We start from the raw sequence: 24,100 nt of genomic DNA, 5'->3' as shown, positions 1-24,100 counted from the left end.
CTTCACACGAGTCGACTCCTAGATGCTAGGGGTCGACTTCATTCAGTTGGCATAGATTTTTTCAAGCAAACTTGGGTCGAATTCAATTACAGTCGTTTCGAGTTTCGGGGTACATTTTTTCACGACCTTCCTTCCTCCCTTTCTTTCACCGTAAGATCATTGTGACACGGGGGCACCAATTTTGAATTAAAAAATTTATTTAAAAGATAACAATCTTTTTGGACATCGACATTCGACAAGTGGTACTATAATATTAAAACATTTTACCTTGTGCCGTCATGTTCATGAAACAATTGGTGCCATGATATTTAAAAATTTTATCTTGTGCCGTCATGTTCATAAAAAAAGTGGTGCTATAATATTTAAGTACCTTACCGTGTGCATGAAAAAGTGGTGCTATAATATTTAAAAATTTTATCTTGTGCCGTCGTGTTCATGAAAATGTGGTGCTACAATATTGAATTTACCAAATTATGCCTGAAATTAGAAGCGAGTTACCGAGATGGGGGAGAAGCCATGGTAACGTCACATCAAGAACGGGTCAATTCATTTCTCCAAAAGGAGGATGGGGTCCGAGAAAGAGAGAGGAGAGAAACTGAAGGAGGATTAACTAAAAGCAGGGTAACAGGAAACAGTCTCGTCTACCAGTAATGCATGGCAAAGGACTCCTGCGCTAGGATGGAAATGAGCCTGGGATGGGAAGGGACGAGGTTTTTTTTTTTTTTTTGTGAAATGGGATGAGGGTTAAAAATGAAGTGGTAGTATGGTTGGAATGGGACTAAGATTTTACGGAGGTGATATAGGTTCGAAACGCACGGGCGTCGATTAAATATGGAGACCAGATGTCTCCTACCTAGTTTACCCAGTGGAGTCGCCATTTGATTGAACATTTTTTGGTGAAAGAAGGCCGAGTAGGGGCTGCTATGCAGATGGGTTCGTCCCTCCCCCCCTCCTATCCTTTACCAAAAAAAAAAAGAAAAAGAAGGAAGGCATGGCTAGCGACATTACGAGGGTAGCAACATGATCAAAGATGCTATCTGAAGCGAACGCTACTTAAACATCGCAGATGCAGAGAAACCAACGTCTGTGCACTTTCCGACGACCGGGACGAGCCGCGAGCAAAAATTATTTAATAAAATTACAACGATAGAAGAAAACTGGATGGGTTGGAGCAATGAAACATCTAATTATTGAATATATTTGGAAGGGGGAGGAATAGGAGAGGCGAGAACTTAAGGAATATGACATCTGGGGGACCCCTTATTCTTATTCTTAGTTGGAGGTGGAAAAGTAGTACCATAAGTGCTGTTTATTTGGAATAAGGGGTCTTCTCTTTCTAGATGCCTGGAAGAGTTTGGTCAAATAAAGCTGTTGAGCCATAACTTGGCTCTCATTGGGGGTTCTTTTTAGCAACTTTTTAATGGAAGGAGGAACATGGAACGAAGAAATGGAACGGATCTTGATAGGTATTTTCTTAGCGCGGGCGTGGGTGGGTAGGGAAGGGCATAGTTGGAACTACAAATTTTAGGGGAATGGGATAGAAACCGGCACTTAGAGAACCACAAGTAGGTCATCCTATGAATTGATTTTTTTCAATTATTTTGGATAAAAAAATTTACTTAGACAAATTAAATTTTTGACAATCTATTAATACAATCTTTGACAAGCTTCCAGGATAAAGTTTATAAGGTGAAGAATTTTCTAAGAAGGCATATGGCATCATGCATGGAGCTTGAGAAGGACCATTTTAGCATTTTTATAGTTACAGATGACTTGTCAAACGCCATGTCGTATTCCTGTGAGGCCCAATAGTCCCACATCGGAAAGACTCGTTCCAGAGCCTGGGCATATGAGGCGGGTGTCTCCAAATCCTGCAGACGCGTTTTGGGTGGAAAACAAAACCGGGGAGGGGTGAAGGACGCTTGCGTGAAGCCCCAGAACCGGACAATATCTGGCAGGGGAGCCTTGTGTTCCCCCCTCATGTGGCCCCCACGTGGGCACTAGGTGCCTCACGTGCCTCGCAGAGGCGGAGGCGTGACATTTGGTATCAGAGCCGAGGACGGCTCTTGTCCGATGGTGGGAAGGGTGTGAGGCCCAATAGTCCCACATCGGAAAGACTCGTTCCAGAGCCTGGGCATATGAGGCGGGTGTCTCCAAATCCTGCAGACGCGTTTTGGGTGGAAAACAAAACCGGGGAGGGGTGAAGGACGCTTGCGTGAAGCCCCAGAACCGGACAATATCTGGCAGGGGAGCCCCGTGTTCCCCCCTCATGTGGCCCCCACGTGGGCACTAGGTGTCTCACGTGCCTCGCAGAGGCGGGGGCGTGACAATTCCCATAGTTGTCTTTTTGAAAGCCAACTTAGAATCTTCAGCCCCTTCTTTTGCCTAATAAGAGATGCAGTTGTTAACTATATCCACGTAATTGTATATGTCAGCACTCGATGATGCAAGCCAAACATTAGGAAGAGTTGGTCTGATGATGGAGAGCATCAGCTATGCGAGGCTCATCTTGGGAGTAGAATATATTTTATCTTGAAGGATACTCTACTATAGTGGTGGGGTGGATCTAGGGCGGCTTGTGGGCATCCATTGCTGGGGACATCTTTAAATTAATGAGGACTGTGTTATCTTCCGGACAACTCATATATACAGAAAGGCAAATAGGATAGCTGATTGGATCACCTTCTATATTCTTCTCATTCTGATGGTATTTTGTAGGACATCTACTATACCATATCTGTTTTTCTTAGCTATCTCTTATTTTTTAATTTTATTGGATATACTTATATTAGAAGTATATAATGCATCCTGACCTATATATATATATATATATATATATATATATATAACCTATGGCCCAATTCAGGTGATATGATGTTTTTATGATTCATAGTGACAAATAATGTCATATTAAAATTTAAATGAGGCAACAATAATATGATTAAATATTTTTTAAAAAAATTTAATAACCAATAATATTTATTTTGTCAAATCCCTTTAATTTAACAAATTATAATCCAAAAGCTTACCGGGGACAGTAGTAAAGGTCGAAGGAGAAAAAAGGGGAGTTGTCCGTGCCATCTAAACCGAAAAATCATAAATATATAACGAGGGGCTGCGAGTCTTCACGGAGGACGAAGTCGCGTCATATTGGGTCGTCAGGATTCCGAATTTTCCACGACGGTACTCGTGGCCGGTGATGGGTCCTGAAACACCGCCATTTCACGGCCTTTCGTCGTCGTCGGCGACCCTGGGGTCCTCCGAGGCGTACAACAAGGCGGCTGCGTCCGCTTCCATATTTGTCCTGGATTGCAACTTGGTAGCTATTTCCAAGTAGACTTTTGTCCTTTATTATTCAATGCACTAACACCGTCAGCTTGTGGCACATGCACGCGTCATACTTTTGGGGAGGTTCAGATTTGTCGCTTTCCGTTGCTTTCAACTTGGTGGTTGGATCCTAGCTAATTTATATTGTGAGTCTGAAAAACGAAATTATGTTGGTAGTAGGGTAGGCACAGCAATCCTTTTTTTTTTCTTTTATGAATAGGCAAACCAATCACTGTGGTTGCAATATCTGGGAATAGTTGAATAAAGTCCCTTATAATAGCTCCACGACTTCCAATGAAAAAATATTAGACATTTCGACTTCGGACCAGACCGACCTCGACAACCTCGATACAAACCGAGATAGGTAATTTCGGCCCTAGCCGAGGAGCAAATTGACTGAGGCAAGCAACTTCACCTTTGATCAAGGAGCCTATTGACACATGTCGACAAGGACTAACAGTCTTGGCAATCAATGCTGTATGCCACCCACGCCGAGGTTGTACTACTGGCCGCAATGTGACTATTATTGAACACCAGCCTAGGTAGTGACAAGCCTGATTTTTCTGTATAAAGGGACAGTCTGGAGGACCTCAGGTATGCATGATGCGATATCAGAACCACACTCTACTAAATTTTTTTTTCTTTCCATATTGTTGCATCTCTGTTCCAACTTAGGTATCGGAAGGTCTTTCCTGGAAACTCTCCAGCAAGCGAACTTCCTGCAAGCAATATCCGGAGGAAACCAACGCCTGATACCTCAACTAGCCTGCTCAGCTAGTCTCCAACCGACCACAGGGTCCTCCAAGCTACATTCCAACCTCTCGGTCCGGATTCAGCGGCAACAGATTGGCACTAGAGGAATTAAGGACCCTGTCCTAGCTACATTGGTTTCAAACGAAAGGAGAAATCGTTAGCATGAGGCTGCGAGGCGCACGTGCTATGTCTCATGCCTCACAACGTCGTGCTCCGTCCTCACGAGATCGTTGCAAAGCCCAAAACTTGATTCGTCGGAATAATTGTCGTGCCTGTGTACAATGAGCAGTTCAACCTTCTCATTCAACAGGTACAGGCACTGACCATAGTAGTCCAGGGCCTATAGCAAGTAGTGGCATGACCTGAGCCGGTTTGGCTGGAATCCAATCAACTTGGTCACCACTCTCGATCGCCGGTGCGTCACATGCGCCTAGTCAGTCACTGCTCTCAACACCAAGATTCGACGTACTCAGTGGAGCAGTCCCGACCGGGACAGAAAACGGCATACTCCAAGCCGCCATTCCGGTAAGGACTTTGTTTAGAGCCTCTCACCTCCTCGCCATGCAGAGCCCCCACCCCGGCAAGATGCCGACCCCAATAGGAGAATCGAGGAGATGGGCCAACAGATTCAGGGGATAAGCTCTAAGGCATATATGGAGAATGTGAGAGCCAACCTACTATCGAAATTGGCCACCTCATAGACTGTCGAGCTGACCAAAGCAACCTATCACGAAGTCCTAGAGATACCGAGCATCATGTGCTTGAGATTGTGCTAAACACTACTGTCGAGCCGAGTTGGATGGATCCTCTTATTTACTTGTTATAGGATGGAAAACTGCCTGCAGATCAGGCTAGAGCTCGCCGGATAAAGTGCCAATCCTCGCACTATGTCCTCCTTGACAACAACTTATACCTGAGATCGTTCTTGCTGCCGCTCCTCAAATGCCTCCATTGGACCGAGACAAACTATGCACTTCGGGAGGTACACGAGGAAATTTGTGGCATTCACCTAGGGGGCAGGTATCTAGCTTACAAAATTATACGACAATGATACTACGAGCCAACCCTACAAAAAGATGTGGCCGACTTCGTCAAGAGGTTTGACCGATGTCAATGCCATGTAAACATCCAACGACGACCAGCGGTGCCACTGATGCCGATTAGTGCCCATTGCCTTTCGTGCAATGGAGGATTGACAGCATTGAATCTTTTCTGGTGGCCACTAAACAACACAAGTTCCTTTCTGTAGCGGTGGACTATTTTACCAAATAGGCGGATGCTGAATCAGTGGATCTAATTATCGAGATGAAGGCTTGAGACTTCATTTGGCATACCATTATTTGCAGGTTTGGACTCCTCCGGATAATCATTACAAATAACGGGCATTAGTTCGACAATGCCCAATTCAAAGAGTTTTGCACCAAGCTCGGAATTGACCACCGATTCACTTAGGTGGCACACCCCCAGTCCAATGGAGAAGCCAAAGTGACCAATCGGAGATTTTTGCAGGGACCGAAGGCAAGACTGGATTGCGCGAAAGGGCCGTGGGTTGAAAAGCTCTATAATGTCTTGTGGGTGTGCCGGACAATGTCTCGAGTCCCTACTAGGGAGACCCCCTTCAACCTTGCTATTGGAACGGAGGTAGTAATGCCACTGGGGATCGGATTTCCATCGCTTCGAGTGGAAAGCTTCGATGACCAGACAAATTCAAATCAGCTCCAGGCGGGATTCAATTCCAAATCACTTGCTATACCTATAAAAGACTTCGATAACCTAGTAAGTTAACACATTTCCTCTATATCACATCTCATTCATCGTAAGATTCTCTTCAAGCTACGTTATTTTTTGAATTAATGAGGTCTAATGTTTTTTGGTTTCGTAGAATTAAGAATGATATTTTCTTAGTTGTTCGTTTTAGCTCAATCCAATGAGCTCTAGTCAGGGTTCAACATGTTTCTAGTTTTTGAGAAATATAATGCAGAACGCAAAGTAATGTTGCAGCTTTCTAGTCATTACGAAAACAACTAGGGTTGGAACCTTGGAACTCTCTAAAGTGAAGATAGGTGCCAACCAAATAAAATTCAGCAAACAGCTTCACCAAGCCTCTTGCTAATTACTTGCCTTATTTCACATTTAGTTTGAAAGGAGACCTCTATGCTTGACTCATAAGACTATATTTCATATCTTCATTGGAATTGGCCAAATGGTTTGTTGGTCCTGCTGCTTGTTGGCAGATATATGGCTAGAGAGAAAAAGGAAGGGTGTTTAGAAAAGTCTTCTGGGAAATTTGCTGGTGGAGACTATTGATTGCTTAAAAGGATTTTGAAGCTGTGAGAGCTCTTCAGAAAAACCAGAGTAAAATCATGTTAGGTTCCTTTTTTTGGGAATTGGTTTTCTTTGTTTTCTTTGTAAAACAACTTAAACTTTATCAGTAAAAAGCCTTTAGACACTCAGTGCCTATGGTTCCCTTAACAAAAAAAAACAATAGGCTTGCACTTTTTCTTCTCTTTTAATATTGTACAGCTTTTATATTTTGATACTTGAAGGCAACCCACTAGATGTTGTGAACGATAGTTTTAGCAATTATTTTGAACAATCCCAAAAAAAACAAAAAAGGTCTTGCACAAGAATCTAATCTGATGGTTTTGGTAGCTACCTAATGTTAGACTTTTGTGCAACTTAGGACAAAGGGAGTGAGTTGGATTTCCAGCTACAGATGGCACATTCAACCCAATCTGATCAAGCCTTAACCATATGAGCTTAAAATGACTTGCTTTCATGGGATGTGACCCCACCTCCCTATTTTCCATTTGAATTGATTGCCAGAACATTCGAAGTTAAGATCTTCTCCAATTTTGTCAAAATAGTTCACTTATTCTCCTTCCTTTACCAAGCTTTGGCACCTATTTCTGAACTTAGGGTCCATTTGGATTGACAATCTGGTATGAAAAAATAAATCTCATGTCAAATTACCATATGTGGTACGAAAAATGAATGAAATAGATAGTAAAATAAACAATAGGTCCCATATTTATTTTTCTAAGAGAGAAGGTAAAAGAAATACCACCAGGAGGATGGCATTTGTTTTTCTATGCTAGATTACCGAGTGAAGATAATTTAAAAATATCATTTCTTGACAAAAATATCCTCACTTATCTTATATTAATATTGTAATAATTATATTATATAATTTATCTTAATTATATTAATATATGTTATATTAATAATATATTATATTAATATAGTTATGATTATTAATATTTAGAAATAATAATAAATTCTATATATTAATATGCTTACTTATATACCAAAATATACTAAAATTTATTTAAAATAAGAAATATATTTTCTAATATGCATAAAATTAACTTAAAAATATTTATTAACTCATGCAAATATTTGAAAATTTACAAATATTATTAATTGAATTGATTACTCAAGGGTATTGTTGAAAATTTAGCAATATTCTCATATATGATTATCTCTAACCAAATATAGTAATCTTTTTTCAATGTTATTTTTTTTAGTAATTTTTCAACTAACCAAACGTGGTATGATTTATTTTCTCCCATAATTATTTTTTTAAATAAATAATTCTGAGGAATCGTCGGATTATCCGGTAATCTGACATACTCAACCAAAGGAACCTTAGGGGAATGTCCAGAGTTCAAACCCTGGTGGGGGTGGTGGTCTCAATTGCTGAAAAAGAAATATTCTTCCCCATCTCAGTTGTTCATATAACAATTATCGGTGGGTGGTGTCACGCCCCGAACCCAGCACCCGGGTCCGGTACGCGACCGGCCGCATGAGCCCTAGAGCAGTGCCCTAAAGATCATGCAAGGCCTATGATTAACAAGAATTCCAATAAATCCACAACTAATTTAGAAATTCAAATAGACAAATCCGACATGTCCAAATAAACAAATTAGTTCAATTACGAGCTCTTCAAATATTCATCGACATCAAAGAAGGATAAACAACTAACTAACTAATGACTCTGGTGCTCGCACTCTGCGCCCATCCCATCCAAAACTATGCAACCTGCAACTCTGGTAAAGAAAAAGAAGAAAAGGGGGTGAGCTTTACAGCCCAGTAAGAATCCCTACACATCCATACCAACACAATAATAATATGAATTTGAAAGCCACGACAAATCGATGCACATTTCATGAAATCATAAATCGGCTATCAAAAGACTCAAATAATCAATATAAGTATGTACGTCAAATATCAATGAAAGTCCAACCACGCAAGAATGATATAGCATACGATAGCTCATAAATCTTCATTAATGTTTTCAATGCTTTTTCTTTCCATTCTATATTAACTTGATCCGGATCAATTATCTTTCCGACTTTGGGCTACATCCCGGTCACGTTTCCGGCCCGTGACGGGGCAATCGATAGTATCACATTTCCAGCCTGTGATGGGGCAATCGATAGTATCACATTTCCAGCCTGTGACGGGGCAATCGATAGTATCACATTTCCAGCCTGTGACGGGGCAATCGATAGTATCACATTTCCAGCCTGTGACGGGGCAATCGATAGTATCACATTTCCAGCCTGTGACGGGGCAATCGATGGTATCACATTTCCAGCCTGTGACGGGGCAATCGATAATATCACATTTCCAGCCTGTGATGGGGCAATCAATAATAACGAGATAAGCCCAAAGTCCCTGTTCATTTAATCAATTCACAAACACACATCCATTCCCTTTTCCACTTTATTTCCGGCCTAGACTAACCATGGTCACGTTTCCGGCCCGTGACAGGGCAATCGCTATAACATGGTTAGTCCATACCACCACATCCATAAATTCAATTATGCAGGTATAAGTTATACACATACAAGCATCCATCACACTACCAACCACAAGCCAACACGATCAAAATATAATTAAATATAAAACTATTTTGCTTTGTCTGGATCATAGCATATCAAACATATATAGTGCAAAAATATGTATATCATGTAGGATTGGCGTACAAGGATTCTTACCGAAATTGTAGACAGACTCAAATACAGATCTGGATCACAACCTACGAGCTGGGGTGCTAAGTCCCCTGATCAAAACCTCCTGGCACCGCTGACTCTTCCCCTACAACATCAATTACAAATCACAAACTAAATCATTTAATATTTAAATATTCCAAACCATAATTGATATTTACTATGGGGTCCATAACCAGATCCCCAAACATCTCAATCTCTCCAAGTCTAGGGCAGTCGGGGTGGCCCGACTCCCACCCTTGTACCACCGGCCCATGTCGTCGCCAGCCGTGGCCGCTGCCACGCCGGCGACGATGGCCGGTCCCGATGAAAAGACCAAAAGAAGGAATGATTCCTCTCTCTTCATGGTTGGGAATACATCTCCCCTTCCCCATTTCTTGGCCCAAGGGCAGCAGCCGCCACCTGCCCAATCCTCGGCCACCACCCTCCCGACCCTCGGCCACCACTGGCCGAACCATCGCCGGCCGCCTCTGCTGCAGTCGCCGGCGATGGTAGTCGGCCAAAAGAAAGAGAGAAGAGGAGGTCCCTCTTCTTCATTTTTTTTTTCCCTTCCCAACACCTGAAAGAGCCCCAATATTCTTCTTCTTTCCAACCGAAGATCCACTGGCAGTGGCTCGGCCCCCACCCGACAGCAACCCCCGTGGCCACGATCGTCGCCGCCGTCACCGCCGGTGGCCTGCTGCCGTCGCTGCCGCCGACGTGAGGGAAAGGGGAAGGAAAGAGGAGATGGAGTCTCGAGGAAGAAGACCCCGGAATCATCTCTCCCCTTCTCCCATAAACCCTAGAAATCCCAAAATAATTCTCTCACAGTCCCGACCGACCACAATGCCATGGTTCTCGGCTAATCCCGGCGGCCGGCGGCAGCCAAAAATTGGTAAGAAGAGGCCGAAACAGGGGTACCCTGTTTCGGCTCTTCTCCGACGATTCACCAGCTAATAACCCCTCCATCTCCACCCAAAATCCCGGACATGAAGCATAAGGAAGGAGATGTACTTACCTCAGCCCAACGAGGTGCTCCGGTGATGTTTCCGGCGAGGAACCGACGGAAAAACTTGTGAGCAACTAGCGGAGGGTTCTCACACCAAAGGAAGGAGGAGGGCTTCACCGCGGACGGCCGGATCTCGGATCTCCGGTGCTCGGTCTCCTCCGGCGAGCCTTCTCCTCCGGCAGCCAATCCCTCCGACGCCGCCACCATCGGTCCCCCCCTTCTTCCCCCTCTCTTCCACGATCGTGCCCTAGGCACGATCGTTTTAAGGGGGATGGGCCCGGTCTTTTCGGGCCAGCCCATCCGCCCTCTTTTTTTTTTTTTGTTGCTTTTCTGGGGTTTTACATACTCTCCCCCTTAAAAAAAATTTCGTCCTCGAAATTAACTTACTTGAAGCCTCAAACTTTAAAAAAAATATACATCCATCATATCATTCCTGAGATCTCAAATAGTCTCCCTCTTGGAGTACCACTCTTAAGATTTTGACATACAAAAATCACAGCATCTCAAAACTTGATCCTTTTTATTTACCACACATAGTAAGTTCTTTTGATCTCCTTCAAAAGAATTCCAAACTTGCAACCTTAGATTAAAATGTCATAATTATATCCCAAGAAATTAATTTCTCTTGATTCTACACAGAGATCATAATTGGCTTGACAGAAATAGGAGAAATCTTTAGTATCAAATGCTCTTAATATTCTATAATCATTTTTCTTTTCTTAACTTTGCCTGTGATTAAATAATCAACCTTTATCCTAGGAAAACCGCAAACCTGTTCAAATAGGCATATTAACAATGTCAGAGCTAGGAGTCGAAGAACTATGTTAAATCATTCCAGGCCCAAGCTTAATCACGAAGCTATCAATCCGTCAACGCTAAATTTGAGATGCCCCAAAATTTTTCTTAGAATTATCAAAAATAGGAGAGCCCACAACTACTTTCAGTAGGCAAAGAATCAACGACATTCCCCTCTACTAGAAGACTAACTCAAGTCTTCCATAATAATACCTTTCAGATCAAGGTATTATTATTATTATTTTAATCGGCTTCAAAATAACTCAAACCACTACACTTCCGCTGCGCACTCTCTGATTTAATTCATTTAATTCTCTAAAGCCATAAAATGATTTCTGACTAAAGTATCATTTTGCATTGAGACTAAGAAAATCCAAATTTCAATTTTTCAAGTAAAACTAGAGCAAAACCTCTAGATCTTTTTGTCCTCAATTTATATAGAGTGTACTTACCATAACTAACCCCCAATCCTTTAGTCAAGTTTAAGGTCACTACGTGATCTCCACAACCTTCTTAGAATCCAAAATATCTAGGCTTAATTTAAAGGGGGTAATTCTTGTATTCCCTTTGCAATTTAATTAGAAAAGCTATATTGATTTTTCTTCCAACAGAATTTACTTCAAACTCAATGGGTTAGAAGTCATTGAGCCAATACACTATGATTAGAATTTAACTCGATCGATCTCCAGATCTTCCTTCACCAAGATCCTTAACATCCATCAGTAATGCTATATATGATAATTCATGTAAGCATCTCATAACCGAAGTCTCTACTCAATATGACATTTATTAGTTGCTTCATCAACAATGACAAAAGATCCCTGCTCAAATCTTAAACCTAGACTTGAGTTTTAAATTAACGCATCAAATAGTCTTTTACAATTATAAGTAAAATCCAGTAGCCCAATCCAAACATGAGAATTCAAATAATTAGAATTTCCCCATCAATATGCATACTCTATGGCCTCAAGATAATCAAATACATCAATAGGAAATAGACCTATTTGCAATATCCAACATACCAACATCAGATATAATCCACATACATATTCAACTTCGAAGAACATTCCTTTCAATATTATGAAATCTTCTTAGCTCATTCCAATACTATGGAAGATCTACGTACAAACCCCACTCTAATAATTAGCAAAACTAAAAGTACGATCGCATCAAAACCCATATCAAGTTTGAACTTCCAGGTCATTTAAATAACATCTGCACATGATATAACCGATATGCCATTGTTGACCTTTCTACACTTATCTTAGGTCAAACCTCTCTTATCATGATCAAAAACAATTTATACTTTCCTTCTACACTCATCGAAAACCAAATCCGATGCATATATTTTATCACAATGCCCAGTGATCTTACACCTTAAGCACTGAATTTAATTGTCATATCCCAAGTGATCATAACCTGAAGCTATGATATATTTCTGTCACGATCCCTAGTGATTTTAAACATATGCTCAGATTCCAACTGGTCACATTTTTCAATAATCTTAAACCTCAAACTTTAATGCCACTAAGGCCATAGTCCCTAGTGGTCTTAAAGCTTAGATTACAATATCATTCCTATTACAATCTCAAGTGATTATAAACCAAGGCTCTGATAGTTTTCCTATCACATCCCCACTCACACTCACCTGAACATAAACCCTAGGATACCTTAACCTGGCTCTGATACCACTCTGTCACGCCCCGAACCCAGCACCCGGGTCCGGTACGCGACCGGCCGCATGAGCCCTAGAGCAGTGCCCTAAAGATCATGCAAGGCCTATGATTAACAAGAATTCCAATAAATCCACAACTAATTTAGAAATTCAAATAGACAAATCCGACATGTCCAAATAAACAAATTAGTTCAATTACGAGCTCTTCAAATGTTCATCGACATCAAAGAAGGATAAACAACTAACTAACTAATGACTCTGGTGCTCGCACTCTGCGCCCATCCCATCCAAAACTATGCAACCTGCAACTCTGGTAAAGAAAAAGAAGAAAAGGGGGTGAGCTTTACAGCCCAGTAAGAATCCCTACACATCCATACCAACACAATAATAATATGAATTTGAAAGCCACGACAAATCGATGCACATTTCATGAAATCATAAACCGGCTATCAAAAGACTCAAATAATCAATATAAGTATGTACGTCAAATATCAATGAAAGTCCAACCACGCAAGAATGATATAGCATACGATAGCTCATAAATCTTCATTAATGTTTTCAATGCTTTTTCTTTCCATTCTATATTAACTTGATCCGGATCAATTATCTTTCCGACTTTGGGCTACATCCCTGTCACGTTTCCGGCCCGTGACGGGGCAATCGATAGTATCACATTTCCAGCCTGTGACGGGGCAATCGATAGTATCACATTTCCAGCCTGTGACGGGGCAATCGATAGTATCACATTTCCAGCCTGTGACGGGGCAATCGATAGTATCACATTTCCAGCCTGTGACGGGGCAATCGATGGTATCACATTTCCAGCCTGTGACGGGGCAATCGATAATATCACATTTCCAGCCTGTGATGGAGCAATCAATAATAACGAGATAAGCCCAAAGTCCCTGTTCATTTAATCAATTCACAAACACACATCCATTCCCTTTTCCACTTTATTTCCGGCCTAGACTAACCATGGTCACGTTTCCGGCCCGTGACAGGGCAATCGCTATAACATGGTTAGTCCATACCACCACATCCATAAATTCAATTATGCAGGTATAAGTTATACACATACAAGCATCCATCACACTACCAACCACAAGCCAACACGATCAAAATATAATTAAATATAAAACTATTTTGCTTTGTCTGGATCATAGCATATCAAACATATATAGTGCAAAAATATGTATATCATGTAGGATTGGCGTACAAGGATTCTTACCGAAATTGTAGACAGACTCAAATACAGATCTGGATCACAACCTACGAGCTGGGGTGCTAAGTCCCCTGATCAAAACCTCCTGGCACCGCTGACTCTTCCCCTACAACATCAATTACAAATCACAAACTAAATCATTTAATATTTAAATATTCCAAACCATAATTGATATTTACTATGGGGTCCATAACCAGATCCCCAAACATCTCAATCTCTCCAAGTCTAGGGCAGTCGGGGTGGCCCGACTCCCACCCTTGTACCACCGGCCCATGTCGTCGCCAGCCGTGGCCGCTGCCACGCCGGCGACGATGGCCGGTCCCGATGAAAAGACCAAAAGAAGGAATGATTCCTCTCTCTTCATGGTTGGGAATACATCTCCCCTTCCCCATTTCTTGGCCCAAGGGCAGCAGCCGCCACCTGCCCAATCCTCGGCCACCACCCTCCCGACCCTCGGCCACCACTGGCCGAACCATCGCCGGCCGCCTCTGCTGCAGTCGCCGGCGATGGTAGTCGGCCAAAAGAAAGAGAGAAGAGGAGGTCCCTCTTCTTCATTTTTTTTTTTCCCTTCCCAACACCTGAAAGAGCCCCAATATTCTTCTTCTTTTCAACCGAAGATCCACTGGCAGTGGCTCGGCCCCCACCCGACAGCAACCCCCGTGGCCACGATCGTCGCCGCCGTCGCCGCCGGTGGCCTGCTGCCGTCGCTGCCGCCGACGTGAGGGAAAGGGGAAGGAAAGAGGAGATGGAGTCTCGAGGAAGAAGACCCCGGAATCATCTCTCCCCTTCTCCCATAAACCCTAGAAATCCCAAAATAATTCTCTCACAGTCCCGACCGACCACAATGCCATGGTTCTCGGCTAATCCCGGCGGCCGGCGGCAGCCAAAAATTGGTAAGAAGAGGCCGAAACAGGGGTACCCTGTTTCGGCTCTTCTCCGACGATTCACCAGCTAATAACCCCTCCATCTCCACCCAAAATCCCGGACATGAAGCATAAGGAAGGAGATGTACTTACCTCAGCCCAACGAGGTGCTCCGGTGATGTTTCCGGCGAGGAACCGACGGAAAAACTTGTGAGCAACTAGCGGAGGGTTCTCACACCAAAGGAAGGAGGAGGGCTTCACCGCGGACGGCCGGATCTTGGATCTCCGGTGCTCGGTCTCCTCCGGCGAGCCTTCTCCTCCGGCAGCCAATCCCTCCGACGCCGCCACCATCGGTCCCCCCCTTCTTCCCCCTCTCTTCCACGATCGTGCCCTAGGCACGATCGTTTTAAGGGGGATGGGCCCGGTCTTTTCGGGCCAACCCATCCGCCCTCTTTTTTTTTTTTTTTTGTTGCTTTTCTGGGGTTTTACAGGTGGTGAGACAGAAGATGTAATAATATATGATAAAGTTGCACTAATGGGTTTATATCTGGTTCGGTTATAGAAATCCGAACCAGATAAAATCCGAACTGACGAAATAGATATTATATCTGGTTCCGTTATAGAAATGGACTAGGTTTGGAATTATGGTCTTGATCTGATTAAACTATGAGTCGAATTGTGGTTATGTCATTAGGATGTAAGCAAGGGGAAAATGGAGAGCTTGATGTAGTCTTCTTTTTCTTTCTTGTGAGGTGGCGGGGTTCAGTGGATCTCACTTCACGTCTCCCAACAGCGAGCACCGCCGGATTTGCTCATGTTATACCCAGGTTCATGTAGTTTCTAAGCTTAATTCTCACGGTAATTCATTGCGGCGAGGTCATTCGTCTCTAAAATGGGAAAAGAAGGATAAAATACGACTTGCTGGATTCCATAACATCATATCCTCACACACTTCTACTAAGAGCTGCGATGTTGTCAATGCTGGATTTAAGATCAAACAACGTTGCTCGCACGTAGCACATAGAAGTTTTTATTTATTTATATTTATTTTTGAGAGAGGATGGGGAGGAACCCTATTGAGTTAAGCTAATGGGAGATCTAAACCAACTTCAACTCGACTCGCTGAAACACGAAGACTTCGTTATAGGTTTAAAGAATATCCCGTAGAGTAGGTCAGGAAGAAAAAATTGTCACATCTAAAGGCAGCTTGAGAATAGAGAATTCGTGCTGTTCAAGTTCTTGAGTTAGTTTAATGAACCAAATACGTCACCTATTCAAAGTGAGAGCAACACAAAATAATCGTCCTCTACATTGTACCACGTGACTAGGCACATCCTGTTCACCATCGCGAGAGATGCCCACAGTTATTAAAGATTGGAAGGTTCTAAGATCCCACCATGCCAATGAAATACAGCCGGTTATTGTCGCCAGCCATCCACCTGCTTTCCCACTGACCCCTTGACACACCACCAAAGAAGGAAAGTCCTCGGAAAGATCTGCTTATGAATAGCACAAAAATCTCAAACTATTTGTGCCTTCAGGTTTAGCTTCCAATCTTGAAGGACTGGAAAAAATCAACAATGTTTCAAAAGACTTTAGTCTGCCTCCTCTTCCTTCTCCTCCTAAATCTTGCAGTTTCCACCAGCGATGATGGCTTCACCTTCAACGGATTCACTGGTGCCAACCTCACCCTTGATGGCATCGCATCGATCACATCCAACGGCCTCCTGATGCTAACCAACAAGACGAGGCAGATGAAAGGCCATGCCTTCCATCCATCCTCCTTTCACTTCAGAAAGCCTCCAGATGGTAAAATCTTCTCCTTCTCCGCTACCTTTGTGTTTGCAATAATCTCAGAGTATGGCGATCTTAGTGGCCATGGAATTGTCTTCTTAGTCTCCCCCACTACAGACCTCTCCACCGCCTTACCAAGCCAGTACTTGGGCCTCTTCAATTCAAAGAACAACGGTAATTCGACCAATCATATCTTTGCAGTTGAGCTAGATACAATTCTTAGCTCTGAGTTCAAAGATATCGATGATAACCATGTTGGAATCGATATTAACAGCTTAACATCCAACAGTTCTCATACTGCTGGTTATTATGCTGATGATACTGGTTCGTTCAAGAACCTGACCCTTATTAGTGGCCAACCCATGCAAGTATGGGTAGACTACGATGGCGAAGAGATGCAACTCAATGTTACCATGGCTCCCATTAGGATGTTCAAACCCCGCCGGCCCCTCTTGTCTTCCACCATCGATCTCTCAAGCGTGCTGGTGGATCCGATGTACGTTGGATTCTCTTCATCAACAGGCTCCGTTCTAACATCTCACTATGTCCTTGGATGGAGCTTTAAGATGAATGGAATAGCCCAAGCGCTTGATTACTCGAAGCTACCTTCGCTCCCCCGCATAAAACCGAAGGGCAGATCGAAGGCTTTGGACATTTCGCTGCCTTTAGCTTCAGCTGCATTTGTTCTGATGATCGTTGGAGCTGCAACATTTCTCGTGAGGAGGAGAAACAAGTACGCGGAGCTGCTTGAAGATTGGGAGCATGAGTATGGGCCTCATCGGTTCTCGTTCAAGGATTTGTTCAGAGCTACTAAAGGCTTCAAAGACAAGGAGCTGCTCGGGATAGGAGGCTTCGGGAGGGTCTACAAGGGGGTGCTGCCCACTTCTAAGATGGAGGTCGCAGTCAAAAGAGTTTCCCATGAATCGAGACAGGGGATGAGGGAGTTCGTAGCTGAGGTTGTGAGCATCGGCAACCTCCGCCATCGGAACCTCGTCCAATTATTGGGTTACTGCCGGCGCAAAGGAGAGCTCCTCTTGGTATATGATTACATGCCAAACGGCAGCCTCGACAAGTTCCTCTATGATCAAGAGAAGCCTGCTCTTGATTGGAATCAGAGGTTTCGAGTCATCAAAGGAGTGGCATCAGGTCTCTTATACCTGCATGAGGATTGGGAGAAGGTGGTCATCCACCGAGACATCAAGGCAAGCAATGTTTTGCTGGATAATGAGCTGAACGCAAGATTAGGTGACTTCGGCCTTGCTAGACTCTACGATCATGGAACCGATCCCCAGACCACTCATGTTGTCGGAACCATGGGCTATCTTGCTCCAGAACTTGCGAGGACTGGAAAAGCAACCACAATCACCGATGTGTTTGCTTTTGGAGCCTTCATCCTAGAGGTAGCCTGCGGGAGGAGGCCGATAGAGGCGAATGCGGAGGAGGAGCACATTGTTTTGGTGGACTGGGTTCTTGAGAACTGGCGGAGGGGCACAATTGGTGAGACAAGGGATCCAAGGCTGGGAGAAGACTATGCCGTGGGGGAGTTGGAGCTGGTGTTGAAGCTTGGATTACTCTGTTCGCATCCGCTGCCAGCAGCCAGGCCGAACATGCGACAAGTGATGCAGTACTTGGATGGTGATGCGCCACTTCCGGAACTGTCGCCAGCTTACCTGAGCTTCAACGTTCTGGCAACGCTTCATAATGAAGGATTCGATGATTATATGGTGTCATATCCCTCTTCAGCGTATCCATCCTCTACTCTCACAGGAGGTAGATGACAGTAGACAAGGGCTCTTTTTACAAGTATATGGGTGGTGGGATATTAAGCATCCTCTTTTCTTCCCCCTGTTTCTTAGGCGAATGTGAAATAATCTTTTCAGTAGGACTTGTACCACTTTATAAAGTAATGTATATTTCGCCCATAGTTAATAATCCAACCGCGATTGAACTCCTCCGCATCCTCGACTCAGAGATTCTCTAATCAGACATTACCATCTATCTATGCATCTAATTGCCTCAAAACAGAAGTGCAGCATGGATTAAAGAACAGAGCCTGCTAAGGAGGGCAATGAGCGTAACAGGGACCCATCAGAACTATACATCAGAACTGCACGATTTGACCTTTTTTTTTTTATGAGAGTAATGCTCAGATTGCAGTTTGAAATATACGATCAATAGAAGGCAGTGAATTAACAATGCTTCATAGATGAAAAAAAATCTTCTCTATTTAGCTAGAAAAAAAAAGAGAGCTAAACTTGGACTCATATCATTTCCTGATGGTTGAGTTTGAAATCCAGAATAAGCTTCTTGGCTATTGGAAGTCAAGGAAGGTGTTAGCTGAGCAGCCAATAAAATCTCTTGATGATAATTTCAAGAGATTTCAGTTCAAATCATTACTTTTGTCGGGTTCGGGGGCTAGGAATATTTTGTAAATTATTATCTATAGACCTCATCGAACCCTCCTCTCAGTTAAATTGGACTTTGATCCATATTCTTGCAAAAATACATGAGCGACTCTCTTACCTACCAAGAAGAAATAAGATTAAGAGTTATTTCATAAACACCTACTTGACTTTAAACAAAGGATTGTTAAGTAATTGGGATTGGGTCGAACCCAAATATCTTGTGGTAAAAAGACTGTTGTCAAGGCAGAAGTTGGTGTGGCATTTTATTTTTAAACAGGAAAAAGGAGGCGGCGAAATGCTTCCCCCGGCTTTATTATCAGAAAGTATTTGCAGCAATATAGATTACAGAGAATGGGATAAAAACAGAGCTATGGAGGCATATTTGGACGGGCAATTACAAAGACATTGAGAAGCTGAACACCAAATTGATGTCATCGCTGCTAGGAGGTCTGTTTTTGTCACGCCCCGAACCCGGGGGCCCGGGGCGCGAGCAGACGCCGCGCACCTGCAGGGCGGACCCCGCAGGCACGCAAGGCAGATTGATCAGATTCCACATCAATAGCTAAACAAAGATAAATTCCAACTTTCAATTCAAATGTCCATATATACATAAGTCAAAAGAAAGTTCATATCTACTAGCTAATTACATCATGATCACTCTATCCCGTAATCCCCATAATCATATATCATCACCTGCAAAAATGTAAATGGTAGGAGTGAGCTAACAGCTCAGTAGGCGACATCATGCAATAAAGTCATCATATAACATGTCATAATGCATATAAAAGCAGCTAAACACATAAATCCAAAAATCCACACAATAATCTGTAAACCCAATCCGAGACTCAAAATAACTCAACCGCATGACTACGGCCACATCACCCAGTGGCATGGTTACACCGAAGTGCCAATACAACTCTCCGAAGAGCCGCTCCACTGAGCCAACGCACCACTGTGCCGCACCCCCAGGTGCCAAACTCACGCTCCACCGAGCCGCTCCGAAGAGCAAAACGCACCCCTGTGCCGCCACTATTCTATCACCGGTGGTCGCGGTGTCGGAACTAGTTCCTCAGTACAAGTCGACAGGGCCAACGTATCATCCCATTGGCGGGGCCTAGACTATAGTCACGCGGATTTTAAAAATCAATAAATCAACTTTCCAAATCAAAGTCATAATCATACTCCCAACAGTAAAGCACATAACAATTTATGAAATTTAAATATTTAATTCTAAATCTAACACATAATGCCAATAATAAATCATAACATCAACATATGCAATGTACATGTTAAAATTCTACTTTAAAGCAATAGGTCACCTACCTGGGTTCGCTTAAAAATCCCTGTCACAGATATCACGAACCCCTGATTAAACATAAATATTAATTATTTAATTAATTTAGAAACATAATTTAAACTAATTCCAATCCCTTAAATTCCTAAGTTCAAAGATCCAAGAATAAATAGACTAAATCCCAAAAATCAGAATCCTTTAACCCAAAACCAATTGTGGCCCAACACAGATTAGGCCCAACTGAACCAAATCAGATTACAGGTCCAGATCAGATCTCGGGCCCAAACCAACCCAGCCCACAGATCCAATCAGGCCCAACTCAGCCCAAAAACAGTTCCCTAGCCCAACCCAAACCAGGTCTGATCAGACCATAACAAAATCCATTCATGAAATAGGTGGAACCGGTTCACAATATAAACCCGGTTCAAGATCTGGTTCCCAAATAAAGCACGGATTTCAAAGCGAGGAAAAACACCCAGGCCGAATAAAGAAGAAGAAGAAGAGAAGAAGAAAGAAGGAAGAGAAGAAGAAGAAGAAGAAGAAGAAGAGGGAAAGGAAGAAGGGGGGGGGTGGCTAGTGGCTCCGGTCGGCCCTCGGCGGCCGACCGTGGCCCTCGGCGGCGGCGCTCGGCCCGCCGCCGTCGGCCATCCCACTGTCACAAGCCGAGCGGAGGAAGAAGAAGAGAAGAAGGAGAGGAAGAAAGGGAGGAAAGAGAGGGAGACCGGGGCTGGAAGCCCGGCCCCCGTTCACCCACCTCCGGCCGAACTCGTTTCGGCCGGATTGACCCCGGCCGGCCTCCGTCGGCCGGCCGAAATTCATCAAAAACTTCCCCCGAAACAGGGGAAGTGAAACCGACTGATCCCCCATCATTTCTCTCCCTTAAATCCACAAAAAAATAGATCCATGCTGTCTTGCTCACCTCCGGTCGTCGACGAGTGGTTTCCCCGGCGGCGATGGCGGCTCCGGCGACGACGGGCTCCGGCGATCTTCTCAAAAGAGGGGAAAAGAAGGGGAAGGGATGGGCTCTCAGAGAAAAGAGAAAGGGAGAGAGAGAGAGATAGAGAGGGAGAGGGAAGAGGGGAAGAGGGAAGAGGGAAGAGGGGGGTGGTGTGCGGAGATCCCGCTGGCCGTTCGGCCGGCGTGGTCATCGTGGGGAGACCACGATGATTCAACTGAAGTCGGCACTCCTTGCCGACTTCAGTTCGTTGGGCCCTTGGATGGGCCCAATTCGGGTCTTCACAGTTTTGGCAGCAACAGACCGAGACGATGAAGAGTAGCTTGGGGTCTCTGAAGAAATTTACCACTACTTACGATCTCCCAATTATTGAATGTTAGCAGGACCTTGTGGAGAACTGCGCTAATTGAAAAATTCTTGTAAAGAAATACATGGGAGTTTCTTTCCATCCCTTTCTTAGATCACCTTTGATTCTCTTGCTCCTCCAAGTTGTCCAAAGATCGCAAACATCTCCTGGCCTGCCCTTCATGTCAGAAGTTATTAGATACCAAAGTAAAGCTCGACTAGAACCACACATGCAAGTTTCCCTGCATGTGGCTCGTCCATGATAACTTCTACGGATATGCATGAACTAGCGGACCGATCACTTCAATGCGAACCATAAGCTTCTTGCAAATGGACATTTTGTAATGAGGTGAGAGATAGTTTCAGTTGGCAGCACAAATAAAAATTAATGCATAATTAATTTGTTTTTGAGGAGAATAAGTACAAGAGTTATACATTGTTTTGCCTTCTTACGTCTAAACTATTAACAAAAATTGGTTTTAACTCAAGGTTTTCAAATCTGCTCGCTAGTAAGTCAACTAGGCCAGCTAAAACAGAACATGAAAAAAATAAAAGAGGAACAAAAGGAAAGAAGAGATAACAGGAGAAGGAGAGGGGGAGAGAAAGGATAAGGGGCACTCAGCAATAGCAGGATAATGCCCAGGCCTAGCCCAACTATATTTGGACTTTAGATAAGACCACAAAATGAGAGAAGATTAAGTACACTGGAATCGTGACCTGCACCATTATGCCCATCTATAACCTCTTATAAAGGGCCATTCCCACCATCCCGACCCCCAATAGTTTTTTTTTATATCATTTTTATCCTAATATTTTTTTTTGCTAGGTGAAAGTTTTTTTTTCTTTGCAGTAATTTGTATGTGATAAGTAATAAAATCAGATTTCTTTTTTTTTTTTTGCAGTCTTACGCATTTTTGCACATCCAGAGCAAGGAATTCCTTAGGGGTATGTCTGCTAACATATTTAATAATCTTTCGTGCTTGTTTTTCTTTTGATTTCAGAGTATAACAACAAGCTAAAACTCATCAATTTGGGTGATGGGTTGGCATTTTGCTTTATTGGAATGTTACTAATGGGATTAGAAAGAATCACAGATGTTAATTTAAACTTTTTTGTATTATGTCTAAATATTTGGCTGCATTTAGCACTATTTTTATTTTTTACAGTTGTTAATATAATATTGGAATAAAATGAGCTAGTTGTTGGGAGGGAAGAATAGTTCCTTAGTTATCTTAATTGACATGTTTCAATGTTTGCCATGACCTATCTTATCTCACTTTCAATTGCTATAGTAAATGTTGGAATAAAATGCATCTAGAAATTATTATTTATGATTTAAAAAAATAAATTGAAATAAAATTTATTATCTACAAAAATGTTCTTAAGATTAATTGATTGAAAGCTTGCCTAAATCGAGACGTGTGATTCACACTGCCCTAAAAATATGATTCGTTTCTAAGATCAATATGTTGAATGCACATTGCCCTAAGCATGTGATTCATCCCTGAGATTATTGGTTGAATGCACACTGCCCTAAGATTGTGATTCACTCCTAAGATCAATTGGTCGAAAGTTTATCTGGATTGAGGCGTGTGATGCACACTACCCTATGTTCGGGTCTACAGTCTGATCGTCCTCTAACGAGCACGATTGCTGGGAGGCTTGATCCAAATGTCTCCTTTAGATGCCAAGAAAGAAAAAGATGAAGAAAATCAAAAAAAATGAAGAGAGAAGAGAAGAAGTTTCTATCTCAGAGTGAGAGAATCTCAGTCATAGCCTGCTGAGCCAAGCGCACGTGTTCACCAGCCCACTCGCTCAAAGCCCGACTTGGGCTTTCTGGAAAAAGTTTCCTTATAAGCAAAAAAAAAACTTGCGATAACTTGGATTTTATTTTGTTAAATTTATTTTTTTTATAAATTAAAACTCCAACAGTAAATGCGAGGAGATGGGGGCCACGACCTTTTCATTTCTCATGTACAATTCTCATCAGTCAACATGGAATAACCTTCAAGGCTGAAGAGACTCTAACCAATAAATTCTGAAAGTAGCTTCAGATACATAGGAATATTTAAATATATAAGTTTTCTGGGCTTTCATTTATTCTCATAGACTGACTCAGCTTGCACACAATTAGGCCCAAAATCTTATTTGTTGCTTTAAAGCATCGTTGGAGTGGTTTTTAAAAAAAATTAATTATTATTTTTTTAAAATTCTATATACATTATTTACCAAATAAATACATAACAAACATTACATAGATAACAAAAGTCACGTATTACAAACAAATAGATCATTCGAAAGTAGGGTTATTCAGCAAAGTGCACAGGAACCCACAACCAAAGAATAGCAAAAATTTAAGAATTATTCGGTCGCTCACTAGCACTTACCCTAATTGACAGGTGGGACCATGCTTTGAATAACCACAAAGTAGGATTAATTGTTGGCAGAGTCCAATTCTCGTGGACAAAATTAAATCTTGGATGACTTCTTAGCTTATTAGGGAATGAAAGTAATTTCAACCCAATTACTATCAGATTGAGCAATACATAACGAACAGTGTGAAGCATTAGTTGCTTAATTGCATTTTGGTTATGCTTATGCCATCAGGTTTCTTTATTGTCCTGGTACACTTGGGGGTCTTAAAGACCCAGAACTAAGAAAACAGAACC

General features: G+C 42.7%; 1 protein-coding gene across 1 annotated transcript; it reads left to right on the top strand.

The window, feature by feature from the left end:
• Nucleotides 1–16,057: 16,057 nt before the first annotated feature.
• On the top strand, nt 16,058–18,384 carry LOC103715728 (L-type lectin-domain containing receptor kinase SIT2-like). The gene has a single exon (XM_026807943.2). The coding sequence runs from the start codon at nt 16,219–16,221 to the stop codon at nt 18,208–18,210; it is 1,992 nt and encodes a 663-aa protein (XP_026663744.2). The 5' UTR covers nt 16,058–16,218; the 3' UTR covers nt 18,211–18,384.
• Nucleotides 18,385–24,100: the final 5,716 nt, after the last annotated feature.

Source organism: Phoenix dactylifera, unplaced genomic scaffold (assembly GCF_009389715.1).
Source record: "Phoenix dactylifera cultivar Barhee BC4 unplaced genomic scaffold, palm_55x_up_171113_PBpolish2nd_filt_p 000503F, whole genome shotgun sequence".
NCBI classification, from domain to species: Eukaryota; Viridiplantae; Streptophyta; class Magnoliopsida; order Arecales; family Arecaceae; genus Phoenix; species Phoenix dactylifera.
Note: the sequence above shows the minus strand (reverse complement) of the source record. Positions and strands in the feature narration are given on the sequence as shown.